The sequence below is a fragment of the Neofelis nebulosa genome, chromosome 18 (assembly GCF_028018385.1).
Source record: "Neofelis nebulosa isolate mNeoNeb1 chromosome 18, mNeoNeb1.pri, whole genome shotgun sequence".
NCBI classification, from domain to species: Eukaryota; Metazoa; Chordata; class Mammalia; order Carnivora; family Felidae; genus Neofelis; species Neofelis nebulosa.
The window spans coordinates 7,828,104-7,846,189 of NC_080799.1; the positions used below are offsets into that span (position 1 = coordinate 7,828,104).

The 18,086-nt window shown below is 50.0% G+C and overlaps 2 protein-coding genes across 2 annotated transcripts; both read left to right on the forward strand.

Moving 5' to 3' along the window:
- The first annotated feature begins 1,817 nt into the window (after positions 1-1,817).
- LOC131501575 (mucin-2-like) lies at positions 1,818-8,784 on the forward strand. Its single transcript, XM_058711889.1, has 2 exons — positions 1,818-8,486; positions 8,773-8,784. Exons 1-2 carry the CDS (start codon positions 2,364-2,366, stop codon positions 8,782-8,784), a joined length of 6,135 nt encoding a protein of 2,044 aa, XP_058567872.1. The 5' UTR covers positions 1,818-2,363.
- Positions 8,785-8,787: 3 nt separating this feature from the next.
- Positions 8,788-17,285, forward strand: MUC12 (mucin 12, cell surface associated). Its single transcript, XM_058711890.1, has 10 exons — positions 8,788-8,968; positions 9,441-9,568; positions 9,878-9,942; positions 12,696-12,847; positions 13,159-13,233; positions 13,348-13,510; positions 14,223-14,384; positions 14,973-15,040; positions 16,694-16,782; positions 16,943-17,285. Exons 1-10 carry the CDS (start codon positions 8,788-8,790, stop codon positions 16,982-16,984), a joined length of 1,125 nt encoding a protein of 374 aa, XP_058567873.1. The 3' UTR covers positions 16,985-17,285.
- The last annotated feature ends 801 nt before the right edge of the window (positions 17,286-18,086 follow it).

The following is an 18,086-nucleotide window of genomic DNA, read 5'->3' on the forward strand; positions in this document are numbered from 1 at the left end:
AGGCTCAAGGGAAGGATGAGAGGAAAGAGAAAGCGGCTCTGAGGTCCTATAGCCATGCCTGGGTTTACTCTGAGCCTTGCCACCCTCTGCTGTGTGTTGACCAGAGCCCCTGTGTGCTGCCTCTCTCTCTGATCCTCCTTATACCCATGACTCAAGGATGCCCTCCACCTTGGCAGCCTCCCCAGCTCAGGCCCTCTGCTCCCATCATGCTGAATTAGGCAAAGTCTAACTTGGAGGCAAGAGCATTGGGCAAAACAAACATATCTATTGTCTTAAAAATAGCCAAGCAATCTTTTCAATCTTTCTCATTAATGTCAAATTCTAAAAGTCTTAGCCATTATTACACCTTTGACCTGAACTCATCCACCAGTGATTTGGTAGTGCTCTTCCCGAGATGATGGTCTGCAAAACCAAGGATCCAGAACTGTTGATGTGAATGACCCAACCTGACTAATTGTCCACTCCCCACTTACCCTGGATTCCAGTCCTTGTTCAGTTCCTGGACCCTCCCTATAATAGGGAGTGAAAATGGGGTATCTGGAATGGCAGAGGGTGGCCCTGCCCTGAAGGTTTCCATGGTCATTTCTGCCAGTGGCAAAGGTCCATCCTCACGAGAGGTGAGAAAGGCACAGTTTCAAGGCATCTTTGGGGAGGGAGGAGGAACTGACAGGAGGGACAAGAGGCTGCTTCTCCTGCCCTTTTGAGGAAGTCCCCTTATACAATCTTGTAGAATTCCTAAGACTCCCTAGCTTTATGGCACTATTGTCACAAAGATTCCTTCCATATTTGATCCTACTCATTTCATAGGCAGGACAAAGAGGAGACAGGATTATAGTCCCCCTTTATGTAGGAGAATAGAGTCTTACGCATGTAATCACATGGTCTAAGTGGCGAAGAGATGTCAGAATGAGACCTCCAGTCCCAGGAGGCATTCCCAGCACTCTTACTATTAGACAACTATAGTTTATTGCATGGGCTGTGGGGCCAGGGAGGAGGAATGGCTCACCTGGGCTACAGGGTGGCCAGGTAAAAGTGATAGAGTGGCTAGCCCTTGAGTAAGTGTGTCTGGAGAGAAAGGACAGGCAGTGGGTGAATTATCCATGGCGATGTGCTTTAGCTCTCCTATTCTTCTTGGGTCTGTGAGAACTGTTAGGATAGAGTAGGGGGAGTCTCACATGTAAGAGATGGGGAAGAGATTTGTCAGACTAAGTATCAGCCAGATGACTTAAGGTGACTATGTGGTTTGCAAATCACAGAATGCGAGGAGCAAAAGAATGCGCATGGGGCATTTGTGTGCGTACAACTGTTCTTTCAAATTGATGCCAGAGTGCCCAACTAAATAAACATGTCCCAGAGTGCTTAGGGGAGAATGTGTAGGCAATTTTGGGCAAAATATACATATTTTTGGAGGGCAAACAGATTTGTCAAAATCCACAACCATACAACTACTAATCCAAGTCATAAATCACAATCAACATCCAGATCCTTATCTAGTGATACCTTTCCCTCTAGACAAACTAGTATATTCCAGAAAAGACAAAAGTTTTAGATAACCTTTGGTAAGGTGTCCAAATATATAGGTTCCCTGATACTTCTTATAAGTTGTCCTTCAGTATCATAGGTTGACCAGCTATCTGGAACAGATTGTCACTAAGATCGATTAGTGACAATTGTGAACAGATTGTCATACTCCTGCTGCCTCAGCACAGACAGATTTAGGCCTCACAGAAGGATCTACTCTGCACACAGGCACCCCTGATTTGTCCAAGAGTGCAGTTATCCCAGACAGAACCGTTACTAAAGAGGAGGGACTTTCTGCTTCCACATCAAAAACCACTGAATCCTTTACTACAAAGGATTATCACCAACAAACAACCACATCCTTTGCTGGGGGGTCCACATTCTACCCCCCCTCAGAGCTGTCCACACCAACATTTTCAACAACTCACACCTCCTACAGCACAGATAATGCAAGTCCTGCCTCCGAATCCAGCATCAGTGAGCTCTCTACCCTCACTGTGGTCACTGAACGAACAGACCCAACTCTCACAGGTGACACAACCGTCCACACCTCTGTGTCAGATTCATCTGAGACCACAGTATCACCTGAGGTTTCTCATGTCACAGGCGCTGGGAGTGCTGTAGCTCCATGGAGTCCTGGAGAGGCATCCATCAGCCCAGCTGTCTCAGGACCAACCGCCACTGGCGTCACCCAGATATCCACAGACCACAGCACCATCTCTGATTCCTCTAAACCCACGGACTCATCTGTAACCACCTTTACCAGAGAATATGGAAGTCCTGAGCCCACCTCAAATCCCAGTGATGCCTTTTCTACTTCCAGTAGTTTTGGCCAAACCACCATGTTCTTTCCAGTGGCTTCCACAGTCTCCTCGACCCTCTCTGATTCATCAAATCCTACATTTTCACCAGACACCCCCCATACCACTGACAAGGAAAGTCCTTCATCCTCTCTGGGTCCAGGTCCATCACCCACCAGCACTCAGGTCTCTGGACAAACAGCCACACCTTTCACTAAAGAGACAGCTGCCTACACACACATTTCAGATTTATCAACAACACCGGCTTCTGGTGAAACGTCCTACACCCAGGATGATGAAGGGACCACGTCCCGTTCGACTCCTGGCCTGCTGTCTTCCAACCCTGGGATTTCAGGACAGACAAACACAGGCCTGACCGAGGGGCCTTCTGTCTATACAGACACACCTAATGGGTCCAAACCTACCAGTACCTCGGACAGCACAGTTACCAAGGAGGATGGAAGTTCTGCTTCCACATCTGGGCCTGCTGAATCATTTACCACTTCTGGTGTTGATCCACACACAGGCACAACTTTACCTCCAAGATCCCCTCCTTACAGCACCACCTCAGAGGTGTCTGCACCCACAGTTTCGACTCACTTTTCCTACGGCATGGATGAGGCAAGTGCTACTTCTCAGTCAAGTCCTAGTGATTTATTTACCACCAGTGTGCTCTCTGAACAATCAGCCAGGACTCTCACAGAGAAGCCAACTGTCCACACCATTTCTGATTCATCTGAATCAACAGCTTCTTCCTACAGCCTCAGAACCCCAGACCTTGGTAGTTCTGCAGCACCCTCGAGTCCTGGAGAATTCTCTTCCAGCCCAGTTGGCTCACGACTGACTGCATCTACAGTCACCCAGCCACCCACAGAGCACAGCACCGTGTCTGATTCTTCTCAACTTCCGGACTCATCAGCAACCACTTATACCAAGGATGAAGAAAGTCGTGTGTCTACATCAGGTCCCACTGAATCTTTAACCACAGGGTCTTCCTATAGTACAGGTTCTTCAACTCCGTCAGACCATGAAGGATTTCCCACCGCTTCCCTGACCACTGAACACAGCGCTACAACTTTTACTGGATTGCCCTCTGTCTTTACAACTACGCCTGATTTGTCTGAAACGGCCGTTTCATCTGACACCTTCTATACCAGGGATGATGGAAGTGCAATGTCCCCTTCCAATTCTGGCCATCTGTCTAGCACCCTCTCTGCCTCAGCACACAAAACCACAGGCCTCGTGAAAGGATCCAGCATGGTTACAGGTACCACTCATTCGTCAGAACCTACAGTTATCTCAGAAAGCACTGTTACCAAAGAGGATGGGCTTTCTGCTTCCACATCAAAAACCACTGAATCCTTTACTACAAAGGATTATCACCAACAAACAACCACATCCTTTGCTGGGGGATCCACTTTCTACCCTCCCTCAGAGCTGTCCACACCAACATTTTCAACAACTCACACCTCCTACAGCACAGATAATGCAAGTCCTGCCTCCGAATCCAGCATCAGTGAGCTCTCTACCCTCACTGTGGTCACTGAACGAACAGACCCAACTCTCACAGGTGACACAACCGTCCACACCTCTGTGTCAGATTCATCTGAGACCACAGTATCACCTGAGGTTTCTCATGTCACAGGCGCTGGGAGTGCTGTAGCTCCATGGAGTCCTGGAGAGGCATCCATCAGCCCAGCTGTCTCAGGACCAACCGCCACTGGCGTCACCCAGATATCCACAGACCACAGCACCATCTCTGATTCCTCTAAACCCACGGACTCATCTGTAACCACCTTTACCAGAGAATATGGAAGTCCTGAGCCCACCTCAAATCCCAGTGATGCCTTTTCTACTTCCAGTAGTTTTGGCCAAACCACCATGTTCTTTCCAGTGGCTTCCACAGTCTCCTCGACCCTCTCTGATTCATCAAATCCTACATTTTCACCAGACACCCCCCATACCACTGACAAGGAAAGTCCTTCATCCTCTCTGGGTCCAGGTCCATCACCCACCAGCACTCAGGTCTCTGGACAAACAGCCACACCTTTCACTAAAGAGACAGCTGCCTACACACACATTTCAGATTTATCAACAACACCGGCTTCTGGTGAAACGTCCTACACCCAGGATGATGAAGGGACCACGTCCCGTTCGACTCCTGGCCTGCTGTCTTCCAACCCTGGGATTTCAGGACAGACAAACACAGGCCTGACCGAGGGGCCTTCTGTCTATACAGACACACCTAATGGGTCCAAACCTACCAGTACCTCGGACAGCACAGTTACCAAGGAGGATGGAAGTTCTGCTTCCACATCTGGGCCTGCTGAATCATTTACCACTTCTGGTGTTGATCCACACACAGGCACAACTTTACCTCCAAGATCCCCTCCTTACAGCACCACCTCAGAGGTGTCTGCACCCACAGTTTCGACTCACTTTTCCTACGGCATGGATGAGGCAAGTGCTACTTCTCAGTCAAGTCCTAGTGATTTATTTACCACCAGTGTGCTCTCTGAACAATCAGCCAGGACTCTCACAGAGAAGCCAACTGTCCACACCATTTCTGATTCATCTGAATCAACAGCTTCTTCCTACAGCCTCAGAACCCCAGACCTTGGTAGTTCTGCAGCACCCTCGAGTCCTGGAGAATTCTCTTCCAGCCCAGTTGGCTCACGACTGACTGCATCTACAGTCACCCAGCCACCCACAGAGCACAGCACCGTGTCTGATTCTTCTCAACTTCCGGACTCATCAGCAACCACTTATACCAAGGATGATGAAAGTCGTGTGTCTACATCAGGTCCCACTGAATCTTTAACCACATCTCCTGGTTCTGGACCATCAGCCTCACCCACAGCTATGGAGTCTACTTTCTCCACAAGCATCTCAGAGTCGTCAAAATACACAGTGTCTTCCTATAGTACAGATTCTTCAACTCCATCAGACCATGAAGGATTTCCCACCGCTTCCCTGACCACTGGACACAGAGCTACAACTTTTACTGGATTGCCCTCTGTCTTTACAACTACGCCTGATTTGTCCAAAATGACCATTTCTTCTGAAACATCTTACACCAGTGGTGATGGAAGTGCTGTGTCCCCTTCCAGTCCTGCCCAGCCTTCTAGCATACTCTCTGCTTCAGCACAGACAACCACAGGCCTCATGGAGGGATCCAGCATGTATACAGGCACCCCTCATTCATCAAAATCTACAGTTATCTCAGATAGCACTGTTAGCAAGGAGGATGGACTTTCTGCTTCCACATCAAGAACTGCTGAATCCTTTACTACAAATGCTGATCATGGACAAATAACAACATCCTTTGTTATGGGGTCTGCTTTCTCCACCTCCCCCTCAGAGCTATCCGCAACAATAGTTTCCACCCACTCTTCCTATCTCACAGATTCCATTATACCCACAGATCCATTAACAACCATATTTACCAAGGATGATGGAAGTACTAGATCAACACTGAGCTCTAGTGAATTGTTTACCAGTTCTCAAAGTGATGTACAAACAACAGTGTCTTTTACTATGGAATCTGCCGTCTCCACAACTGTCTCCAATATGTCACATCCTACCGTTTCCCTCAGTACCTTCTTGACTACTGGCAAGGGAAGTTCTTCATCTCCTTTTGGTCCTAGTGTATCCTCTACATCCAGTCAGTCATCTGGACCAACAGCCACAACAGTCTCCTTTACAGAAGAGAGAACTCTCTACACAAACATTACTGATATGTCCACACCAACCATTTCCTCCGAGACTACCTCTGTCCACGATGAAGGAAGTTCTACATCCTCCTCAAGTTCTAACATATCGTCTACCACCCCCACTGTCTCAGCTGAGACAACCACAGGCATCACAGTGAAATCCACTCTCTCTACAGGCACCCCCAATTTATCCAAATCTACAGATACTTTGGAGACTGTTGTTACCAAAGACAATGGTATTTCTTTTTCCTCATTAAATGTCATTGAATCCTCTACGACTTCTGGTGGTGATGCACACTCAAGCACATCTTTTCCTCAAGGATCCACCTTCTATACAATCACCTCAGAGCTGCCCACACCATTATTTTCTACCCATCATTCTTACAGCACAGACAATGCAAGTCCTGCTTCTCCATCAATCCCCAGTGAACTCTCTACTCCCACTTGGATCTCTGAACAAAGTACTACAACTCTCACAGAGGAGCCAACAATCCATGCCACCATTTCAGAATCATCTGAATCAACAGTTTCTTTCTACAGCCCCCATCCCACAGGCACTAGGAGTTCTGCTACCCCATGGAGCCTTGGAGAGGCATCTACTAATCCAGCTGTCTCAGGAACAACTGCCAGTACGGTCCCCTTGAAATCCACAGGGCATAGCACAATCTTTGATTTTTCTCAACCCACAGACCCATCTGCAACCACTTTCAGCAAAGAGGATAGAAGTTCTATGTCCACATCTATCCCCGGCAAATCTTTTACCACCTCTGGTGGTGATGGACAAACAACTTTTCCTCCAGGATCCACATTCTATACAATAACCTCAAAGGTGTTGACACCAACATTTTCTTCCCACTCTTCCTATAGCACAGACAAAGCAAGTTCTGCTTCCCCATCAAGCCCCAGTGACCTCTCTAACCAGACTGTACTCTCTGAACAAACCACCATGACTCTTACAGAGGAGTCAACTGTCTACACCAGTGCTTCTGATTTGTCCCAATCTACTGTTTCCTCTGAAACCTCTTTTACCAGATTTGAAGGAAGTTCCTCTTCAGGTCCTGGCCAGCTCTCTACCACCTCTGGTGTCTCACAAGAGACATCCTCAAGCCTAAGTGATGGGTCTACTGTCTATACAGACACCCCTGATTTGTCCAAAACTACAGTAACCTCAGACACCACCCTTTCTAAAGAGAACATAAGTTCTGCTGCTACTTCAAATTCAGGCGAAACTTTTCTCACTACAGGTGGATATCAAGAAACACCCACATCCTTTACTATGGAATCAACTGTCTCCACAATCCTCTCAGATTTATCAAATCCAACAGTTCCACATGGTACCGTCAATACTACTGAGAATGCAAGTTCTTCTTCCCCATCTGGTCCTGGTGAATTAATTTCCAGTACTCTAGTCTCTGGGCAAACACCCACATCCCTTCCTGAAGCATCCACTGTCCACACAACCATGACTGATTTGTCTTACTCCACTGGTTCAGTGGTTACCTCCTCCACCAATGTCAATGGAAGTTTTACTTCCACATCAAGCCCCGGTGAATTATCCACTACCACCTTGGTCTCTGGACAAACAACCACACTTTTCACAGAAAAGCCAACCATCTACACCATTTCTGATTTGTTCAGTTCTACAGTTTCTGTTGACACCTCCTCTACCACTCCTAGTGGGGGTCCTGCACCCTCATCAGGTTCTGGCTTGTTGTCCTCCACTACCATCACAACCATCACTGAGGAATCGAGTGTCTTCACCACTACCACTTATTCCTCTAATACAATGGATTCATCTGATGCCCCCAATACCACTGAAGACCTTAGTGCATTATCTTCATCAAGGCCCATCCATTCCTTTTCACCCCCAGTCTCTGGACAAATGCTCACCACTTTGGGTGAGAATTTCACTCTTTTCATCACCAGCAGTGATTCTGCCAAACCAACGATTTCTACTTCAATCCCCTCTTCCACAGACAGCCCTAGTCCTGCATCCCCATCAGCTCTCACTTTCTCTTCTACAACTAGAGACATCTCCAGACCAACAGCCACCACCCTCAGAGGAGGATCTACTATTTTCCAAAGCAGCACAGGGTCACCAAACACAACAATATCATCTGACAGCTCCCAAACCACTACCTCTCATGCTTCTTCTTTAGCCTCAGCTCTTCCTAGCTTGTCCTCAAGGCCAGTCTCTGACTCTTCCTCAGCCGTTACAGCTTCCTCTGGTTTTTCTCCTCCTCTGTCCTCCACTTCACATGGCTCTACCTATGCTCCAGTCCTTGGGTTCAGTACGTCTTCAACTCTCCATCCCCTGTTCACTAGCAACCATACAACTGTGATGACGACCCAGTCTTCAGCTATGACACCAAGTAAGTCTTTTTGTATGTCACTCTGTGAACCTCTCCTGTCCATCTTCTCTCATCAACTAATCAGTTTTGACCTCGTTGTGGTCTTGTTTCATCCTTCCTGGGCCTTCTTGTTGTCAAAGCATGTCATCCACATGGGTGGATGTTGTCTTTTCTTTTCTTTTCTTTTCTTTCCTTTTTCTTTTCTTTTCTTTTCTTTTCTTTTCTTTTCTTTTCTTTTCTTTTCCTTGTAGGGCTCTTGCTTTCTTTGCTCATCTTCTTTCATTTCTTGTTTCCATCTTCCCCATTGTCCCTCCTCATTTCCCTCCCCCACCCCCACCTCCCCTGGAGCTTAAGATGGTGGCAGTGGTTCTCATCCTCCTCTTTCAGTACAATGCCTAAATGATGGGACCTGGAATGGGAGATAGTATTTTTTGTCCCTTGGGCTTTCATGGTGACCGCTGTGAATTCTACCCCTTCACAGGCCAGTGCCAGAATGGGACCATCTGGAATGGAAAAGAGTGTGTCTGTGCCCAAGGCTTCTTCGGTTACCAATGCAAGTCCCTTGTGGACTCCTTCTTCCTAGGTAATAAACTTTTCTGAGACCTTCAGATTGTCCCCACATTCCTTAACCACTTAAATAGGAGGGTAACATTGAAAGGACTATCTGCTACCACTGCCTCATTGTGCAGGTAGAGGAGAAAATATGACCTTTGCCTGGGTCTAAATGCAGGTAGAGCATGGGCCTTCTGAATCCTCCTCCCGGGCTCTTTTCACTGGCCCATCTGCCCCTCTCATCGGGATGTTTCTGTTCCAACCCTTTCTGGAGCCTTCCACTTAGCTCTGTCTCTCTGGGTCAAGATCCTGGCCACTAGGATCAGGGGCAAAAGATCAGAGATAAGGGGCAAAAGTTTCAGTGACTCCTACTTGTCTCTTGAATTTCCATCCACCTGCCTACCCACTTTCTTTGCCTCCATGAGAACAGCAGGAGGAAATTAATCCCAGAAGACATTACTGAGAGGTTGCTGTCTCATGTATAATCTGATCTGTTCCCACAGAAATCCCAGAAATAATCAATGCCACTTTAGGTGTGACAGTGAAAGTGACTAACAAGAATTTCACAAAAGATCTGAATAACATATCCTCCCCAGAATACTGGAATTTCACTCAACTATTCAAGAGTCAGGTAAGAGTAGGGAAATCTCAGATCCTCCAAAGTGGATGTCCAATGTTATTGGGGATACAGGGGCTCATTCTGACTGACTTTGGAGTTTCTCAGCTCATAGATCCCTTCAGTCTTCCCAAGTCCTGAGAGGGGGCCCTCTGAGAGCCCCTTCCTTGAACACCACCTCACCCACATTCCTTTCCTTCTTTCCTATGGGTTAATCCATGGGTTCCCTGTGGGAAGGGGGCCCTGGGGATGCCTCTGAGACAGGGAACAGGGGCTGCTGCATCCCCCATTCGTGTATGAACTTGGCTGCCTCATTTCTTTCAGATGGATAAAGCTTACATGGGCAAAGACTTTCCTCAGTACAGAGGCGTGATCATTAGGAGACTGTTGTGAGTATGTGAGGGGTGCAGGAAGCCCCTTCTCTCTGCTCTCTTGTCTTCTCCTGTCTTGAATGAGTATCAGTACCTGGCTGGACCAGATGGGCCCCCAGCTCACGGGCAACACCAGAAGGCTCTGAGCCATTCATTTATACATTCATTCATCCTTCATCAATTCTGCAAACTTGTATTGAAAGCCTACGCTGTGTTAGGTGCAGGGAATACAGTGGTCCTGGTCTTCATGGAGTAAAGAGTGGCAGAACACAGCAAAATGGCTGTGCAATCTGGTTAGAGTTAATGGTAAGAGACACACAGGGTGCAATGGGAGAGGTCTCAAATGCAAGCTGGGTGAGGTGGAGGGAAATCTTTCTGGAAGAAGTGACAGCTTTAAGCTGAGGCTTAAAGCATGAAGAGGAATGAGCCAGGTAAAGGGAATTGATGAAGGATGGCTCAGTCTCACCCAGAAGTGAGAAAGAGGAGGGCAGATTCCAGGAACATAAAGAATAGTTACTACTTGAGGGCAAAAGGGTCATGGTGGGAGAGGAGGTGGAAAGATGACCCATACCAAGTTACTTAGTCTTTAAGTATCAGCAGTTTTGGCCCACGTGGGAAAATATCTGATTGGCACTGCAGACAGCTCAGTTTGACTGCAGGACTGAGAATGGGTGGACAGGGGATGGAGATTAGAGTGGCCTGGATCAGAGAGGTGACAGTGCAGAAGAAAAATTGTCTAGTGTGAAAGATCTTTAAGAAGCAGGACCAGCAGATCATGAGGATTTGATGGGTGTTTGGAGAGGAGGAATAACACCAGATTTCTGGGCTGCTGGCAATGTAGAGTGCCCTTTGATGAGATAAGGAAGGTAAGGAGGAGGAGGATGGGGAAGAAGATGAAGAGTGGGCTATGTGGAGTCTCAAGTGCCTGGGACCCAGCCACATTGAGTGGTTGAGTAATGGAACAGTGTGTGGTGGATAGAAAGTGTCTGCAGCGGAGACACTGGTGTTGGTTTTCCTGGATAGAAGTTGCTGGAAGCCCTGGGAGTAGACAAGATGGCCTGGGAATCATTATAGCATAGGAGTGAACATTTCCAGGAAAGAATCATGAGAAGCACCAGCATCTAAGGGATAGACAGGAAAAGCAGAGCCCCCAAAGGAAAGTGGAAAGAAGGAGACAGAAGGGAAGGTGGGAAGGGAGCCTGGAAGGTGTCTTCTCCCAGCAAGGAAAGAGGGAGAAGACTGAATCTCCCTCTCCCTGTCAAATGCCCATGGGGTTCCATGCCTCAGCATCCTCTACTCCATCTTGACCTCCTGCCCAGTACCCGTGCTTGTTTCAGTCTCCATTTTGGCACAAGTTTTTGTTGTTTTAAGTACTCCTGGCTCCTGGTTCTGACTTCTCTGTCACAATGTCTGTGACTGGTGACAGACCTTGTCTCAAGATCTCTCAGTGCCCCATTGGCCTTCTAACAAGGAGCTTCTGGGTTGGAATCTTATATTTCTAAAGTGACCTCATGTTTCTTCATTTCTAAAAGCATGCTTGTTTGGTTTTCAAAATAAAATCCAACAGCCTCCATTTAAAAATTTTTTAATTTTAAGTATTTTTTACTGTGGTGAAATGCACATAACAAAAGGTGGCCATTAATCATTAAATTAATCATTTTAAGTGTATGGTTTAGTGTCATTAAGTACATTCACATTGTTGTGCAACCAGCATCATGGTCCATCTCCAGAACTTTTCCGTCTTCCCAAACTGAAACTCTGTACCCTTTATTTTATTTTTTTAAGTTTGTTTGTTTGTTTTGAAGGGGGGTAGAGAGAGAGAGAGAGAGAGAGAGAAAGAGAGAGAATCCCAAGCTGGCTCCACGCTATCAGCGCAGAGCCTGACTTGGGGCTGCATCCCACAAACCAAACCATGAGATCATGACCTGAGCCAAAATCAAGAGCCAGATGTCCAACTGACTGAGCCACACAGACACCCAACTCTGTACCTTTTAAACAATAACTCTCAATTTTCCCTCATCCCACCTCGGGCAACCTCCTTTCTACTTTCTGTCTCTATGAATTGGATTACTCTAGGGACTTCATATTAGTACTCATGTAAATACTCATACACTATTTGTCCTTTTGTGACTGGCTATTTCACTTAGCACAATGTCCTCAAGGTTCATCCGTGTTGCAGCAGATGTCAAAAATTTCTTCTTTTGTAAGATTGAAAAACATTTCATAGTACTGTGTACCACATCTTGTTTATCCATTCATCCATCAATGGACAGTTCTTAGTTTGCTTCTTTTTAGCTATTGTGAATAATGCTGCTACAAACATGGGTGTATGAATATATCTTCAAATCCCTGCTTTCAATTTTTTGGGATAAATACCCAGAAGTGGAATTGCTGGGTCATATGGTAATTCCATTTTTAATTTTTTGAGGAGCTGCCATACTATTTTCCACAATGGCTGCACCATTTGATCCTCCCTCCAACAGTCACAATGGTTCAATTCCACCATGTCTTCACCCAAGAGCTTCCAGTTTTAAGAATGGATTTCACCCAATGGCATTTATTGTGATCACTGATATTTTGGAATCTTAGGTCATTTTGCTCTGCAGCTTCCCTCTAGGATGATACCTGTTGGAGGGAACAGTCTCTAGTCTGTCCTGCCTCTGGGTCACATAGTTAATTGTGTTTCATCACCCCTCTGGCTTTGTGGGCCCCACTTTCTGGGAGGGTGGGCGACATAGGGTGACTGATGAATCACCAACTCCTGGTTTTAGCAATGGCAGTGTCGTGGTGGAACATGACGTCATCATGGAGGCAAACTACACTTCAGAGTTTGACAAACTATTTGCAAACCTCTCTAAACTCATAAAGGTCAAGATTATGAATGAGACCAAAAGGCTATCTGGTGATTCTGAAGAGTGCAGAGGTAGGCTCTCCTAAAACCCCTTGACGTTGGTGGGGAAAGGGTAGGAATGCCTCAGCCTCCCCTCACCCCATGTCTCTCCTCCTTTCTGGAACTCCAGAGACCTCCCTATAGGGATCCAGAAGCCAGGCCCCATTTCCCCAGACTCCAAAGTGCCCCCAACATCTCCCTGTCGTGGGCTCAGATTGTCATCAGCCCTAATGTTCCCATCTGAGCCTGCTTAGATGAGCCCAGCTGCATCTAGGGATGGGCCATGACCCTAGTAGGGCAGAGGGAAGTGTTTTTGTTTTGTTCTTTCCCACCATGCTTGGCAGCCTCCTCACATCTGTGCTTCAGTGAGGAAGCCACCATCGTGAGCGAGAACGTGATGCTGGGGTTTGACTTGAAGGGTAAGCATCTCTGCAGAGTTGTAGGTGTTGGGGGGACAGGGTGTGGGCAGTAAACATGAGGGCTGGTGGCGCTTTAACCAGGCTGTCTACCCTTCCCCACCCCCCACCCCCCAGAGCAATGCACTCAGAAGGCTGCGAAGGACTATGCCCAGTTCTACTTTGTGGATGAGCTGGATGGGAAGCTGGCCTGTGTGACCAAATGCACCTCGGGGACGAAGCTGCAACTCAACTGTAATGAAGGAGAATGCCAGCTGCAACGCAGTGGCCCCCGCTGCCTGTGAGTGTCCAGCCCCTCTAAGGCCAGTGCCCACTCTCTCTAGTGGTAGGACCACACCCTCCACCATAGTTATGGGGCAGGGGTCAGGGTAGGGGGGGACGCAGAAGGAGTTGGGCACAGCTTACAAGACACATCCTTCCCCACCCACCCCTCTTTCTTCTATCCAGGTGTCCCTTCACCCCCCACCCCCACCCCCACCAGAGGTGGGGGAGGTGCAGGTTATAGATGTGGGCATTCTAGGAGTGAGCAAGCCCCCTCCTGAGAAAGTTCTAGTCACCAATTCCCAAATCTATATCTATAGATCTCTATCTTTCACTTTCCTTTCAATATCCCAGCTACAGTGCCATTATATCACTCCTAGCTATATATAGCTAGGGCATTAAGCTCAGGAGAGCATACTTTAAAGCATAAAATATAAAAATGGTAACAGGTCAGTCAAGGTGCCAGCTAGAGATTAGATGAGTGGGCACGATGTGTCTAGGACAAGGCATCTGACACTCAGATTCTGAATCCTGTTCTGCAATACTGAATCCCCATCTCCTCTCTGCCCCTTAGTCTTGGGGAGCTTCCTAACCTGGGTCCCTCCTAACCAGTGCCTGCCCTTCCTTGGAGGGAGAGCCGGCTTCCTGTGCTTTGGCATTGATTTTTTTCTTTTGCAAGATTGGGTGTGAGGGATGTTGGTGGACTGGCCTGAGCTTGCATGTGTCTCCAGATGCCCAACCTCGGACACACACTGGTACTGGGGAGAGACGTGTGCATTGAGCACCAGCAAGAGCCTGGTGTACGGGAGTGTGGGGGCCGTGGGAGCACTGCTGGTGGTCATGGTGGTGATCCTGACTGTCTTCCTTGGTCGATCCCAGAGAAAACTGCACAGGTGAGCTTATGGATTCGGGCCCAGGGAAAGGGAGCCACAAGACCCCAAGGCTCTCCTCCTTCCCCTCAGCGTTTGGAAGTCTGCTGGGGACCCAGCCCCACTCAGTTCTGGTTAACAGCACAGGGCAGCCCGCGGATCTGATCTGTTTGGCAGAGAGATGCGACCAAACACTTGTGTCCTGAAATTGGATTATGTGATGACATTACCTGGTGTTATCACTTTGGCTGCCACAGGGCACTCCTGGGGATGAGCTCTCTGGCATTGCTTTCCCAGCAGTAAAATGGGGGAGGGGGAATCTACCCTGAGATGGTTGAGAAGCACAGGGCAGAGCACCTCTGGCAGCCAGAGGGGGGTTCCTCTGATTCTGGTCCATTGCTCCCATCTCACCGATAATGGAACTCCCGTGGAAGGGAGGAGGGGGAAGGGCAGGCCTTGGAGATGTTTTGTTTTCTGCCACCACCCTGGGGGCAGGCCCCTCCCTGACCCAGGGCTTGGCAGTGACAGCCCTTTCCAGAAGCCAAAGGTCAGGGCCCTCTAAGCTCCCTCCACCCCCCTGCCACCAGCTGCTCAGGGTGTTTCTGTTGGCAGGCAAGAATACAATTTGTGGCAAGGAGAAGATCTTCCTGGCGGCTTCCAGAACACAGGCATCTGGGAAGGTACTTCTCACCAGAGGCGAGGGTGGGGGCAAAGCTGGTGGGTGGAGATAGGCCGAGAAGGCATCACAGCCAGACACGATGTGGCTGTGGGGGCTGCGTGGGTCCTGCCAGCTGGTTTTACAGGTGCTGCGCCCCTGGGCTAGGCCAGTTTCTCTGCAGCCTCCTGACCCCTGAGCCCCCATGTGGTCCTTGCCAACCCTCGTCTTTTCTCTGCTCCTCCCCGTGCCCACCCTTTCCTTCCCCCATGCCTTTGCAAGTACTGCACCTCTGTCTGGAAGGTTCCTCTTGCTGGGGGCTCTGCAAGTCACAATCCCACTCTGTCTCCCACTCTGGTTCAAACACTGCCTCTCCATGGAGCATCCTGTGTGTTCGGGCTCTTCTGATTCCCAGCTGCCGTGGAAAGCCACCATGTCCCGCAAGCCACCATGTCCCGTGGTGCAGGGAGATGAAGAATCTCTAGCCACCACCATCCCTGCCCCTGGGCAAGTCCTGCCCTCCCAGTTCCTCCAGACAAACAATGGGGAGGGGCTACAGGTGGTGGAGAGCAGCCGGATCCTGCCCCCAGAGACCACCCCCTGTGAGAGTCTCAGATGTACTCACAGTTGGTGGGAGGACAGGGCCATGCCGTGGGCTCCAGGGGCACAGAAATCTGCCCAGTCCGGCCAGGGCAGGGCGGGATCAGAAGACTGCAGAAGCGCCCTCACCTGAGCCAGTCTGCAGGCTGGGCAGTGCTGCGGGCTGGTTCATAAGCTGTGTGCTTCCTGCTTCCAGGAACACAGATACCAGTGAGGTCGTGGAGATCTCTGTGGGCCGTGATGGAGGGACCCACTGGAGGGGCTTTAAGGTCAGGGAGCCAGACATACATTTCAAGCAGCTCACTCAGGGTGAATTGAGGGGGGCAGCCCTAAAGTGGGGAGACCAAGGGGATGGCTCTGCTGTAATGTAGGTGAAGAATGATGAGGCTGGGTGGGGACAGGGGGATGGGAGGAGTGGATAGCAGAAGTAATTTAGATGCCAGTGAGCTGGGCCAGGCTTGTTGCTCACAGGCTGGGGAAGGGAGAAGGCCTGGATTGGGGGAGGGACACTGCCTGGTCGGGGGAGAGGCAGCAGGTGGGGGCGCATTGAGTACGGGGGCTGGTGAATAGGGGTACAGAGGCATCACCAGCTCTGGCCTATCTGAAGCCTGGGGAGAAGTCTTGGCCAGTGGGCGGCTGGGAGGCGGCAGGAAGAATACAGGTGCGGAAAAGAGCAGAGTGAAGGGCAGGGTCCCCGGGATGACCTTGAAGGAGGCAGAAAGAAGAAATGGTCGTGGAAGTGCCTGGAGAGCCTGGAGCTTGCGGCTTTGAGGCCCAGGAGTGGGGGATGTGCAGGACTGGGAAAATGGTGGCTGAAAGCACGCCCACTCCAAGAGAAGATTCTGGGCACTGCTGGTTTCTGCTTGCTGTGGTTCCCGTGGCTGTGAGGCAGTGTGTGCCGGTCACCCTCGAGCAGGGCCTTCCTCCTGTTCCACCCTCGCCCAGGTCACCCCTGAGCCTGCCCGTGGCCATGACTTTTGACCCTAGGCGTGTCAGGGGGCTGTGTTTCTCTCTTGTCTTGCTGTCACATGGGGCCAGCCCCCCAGTCTCACTCTCAGCCTGGCCCCTTTTTCTGCAGATGAGAATCTGAAGGAAGACAGATTCGCCCTTGAAAACATCTACAGCCATTTCCAGCCCTCTCTGGAGAACGTTGACCCTACTACAGAGGTGACTCAGGGGTCTGTCCCCAGCTAGTAGCTGTTCCCTTCCCCCCAGCCCTGCCATCCACCACCCTGGGCTGCCTGGGGGGTGGTGGGCACCCTTGGTCTAGAGGCAGGTAACTTCTGTTGGAGCCTCCTGGGCCTCACCTCCTCTCTCCCGCCCCCAGCTCCACATCCAGAGGCCCAGGGTCCTGACAACTGCTCAGTGAGTGAGACAAGAGGCTCCCACCGCTCATTCAGATTTGGACAAGACAGCAGATAAGATCCCACGACAGCGCTACTCCCCACTTCCCCTGTTGGTCCAAAGGAAACTGACATCAGGGCCTGAGGTGGCCCGGCTCAGAGCTGGTGGGCTTGGTCTGGGCCCTGCTGTGAACCCCCCTCTGCTTTCTCACACTCCGTCCAGGAGCCCAAGGTCTGCCCAGACACCCTGACATCATTGTTTGCTCCAGAGATGCCCCACTCTGGAATTCCCCCTCCCCCCAATAAAAGAGCTAGGCTTAAAGTAGAGAGCTGTGAGTGGTTTCTTTCCCTCCCCTGCAGGGGCCTGGAGCTCAGGAAGCCCTTCTTGGGGACAGCACTCTTCCCAAGATTAGATGCCAAATCTGGACATGGGACACCCAGCACTCTCAGCCCCTTCTTGTGACCATATGTAGAACATGGAGCACGGAGCTCCTCGCCTGTCTAGGCCAGGGCAGAATCGGGCCCACCTCTGCCTGAGGTCACTGTGGCAGACGAGCCTGGGGTCAGAACTTGGGGGCCTCAGGCCCAGGGAGTGATGGGTGGGAGCAAGGAAAGGAGTGAGGACTTGGCTCTGTTGATCTTGGGGTGGGGCAAGGTCACTCTGCACGGCCGTGGAAACTTGTGCTCACCTGGGAGCTCACAGATAGATCTCAGGGCCCACAGATCCAAGAATGCAGCCATCCCGGAGCTGGGCACTGGCCTAGGTGTGGCCATGACTTGCACCCCATGTCCTGGTGGGGTCATCAGGGTCAGTAATGAGAGCTCGAGAAGAAGAGAGGGGGAGTCACCTTACCAGGGGGCTGGAGCAGAATGACGGGCACCCTTCTCCTCTCAGGTTCAGGCCCAGCCTCTTCTCCAAGGGTGGGAACCTCCCTCCAAGGGTCTTCTCAGTTCTCCCAGGCTGCTTCAGGGCCCTGTGCCTGCCCCTCTACCTGGGTGACAAACCTGGTGGCCTGTGTGCCTGCCTGCTGCCTGGCAAGGGAGGGGCTCCCCTCCCTCTGCCCTTTGGCCTGAAATAAAATCCGCACCCCCAGTCAGGATAGAAGCTCACACACTGACTCAGGTGGG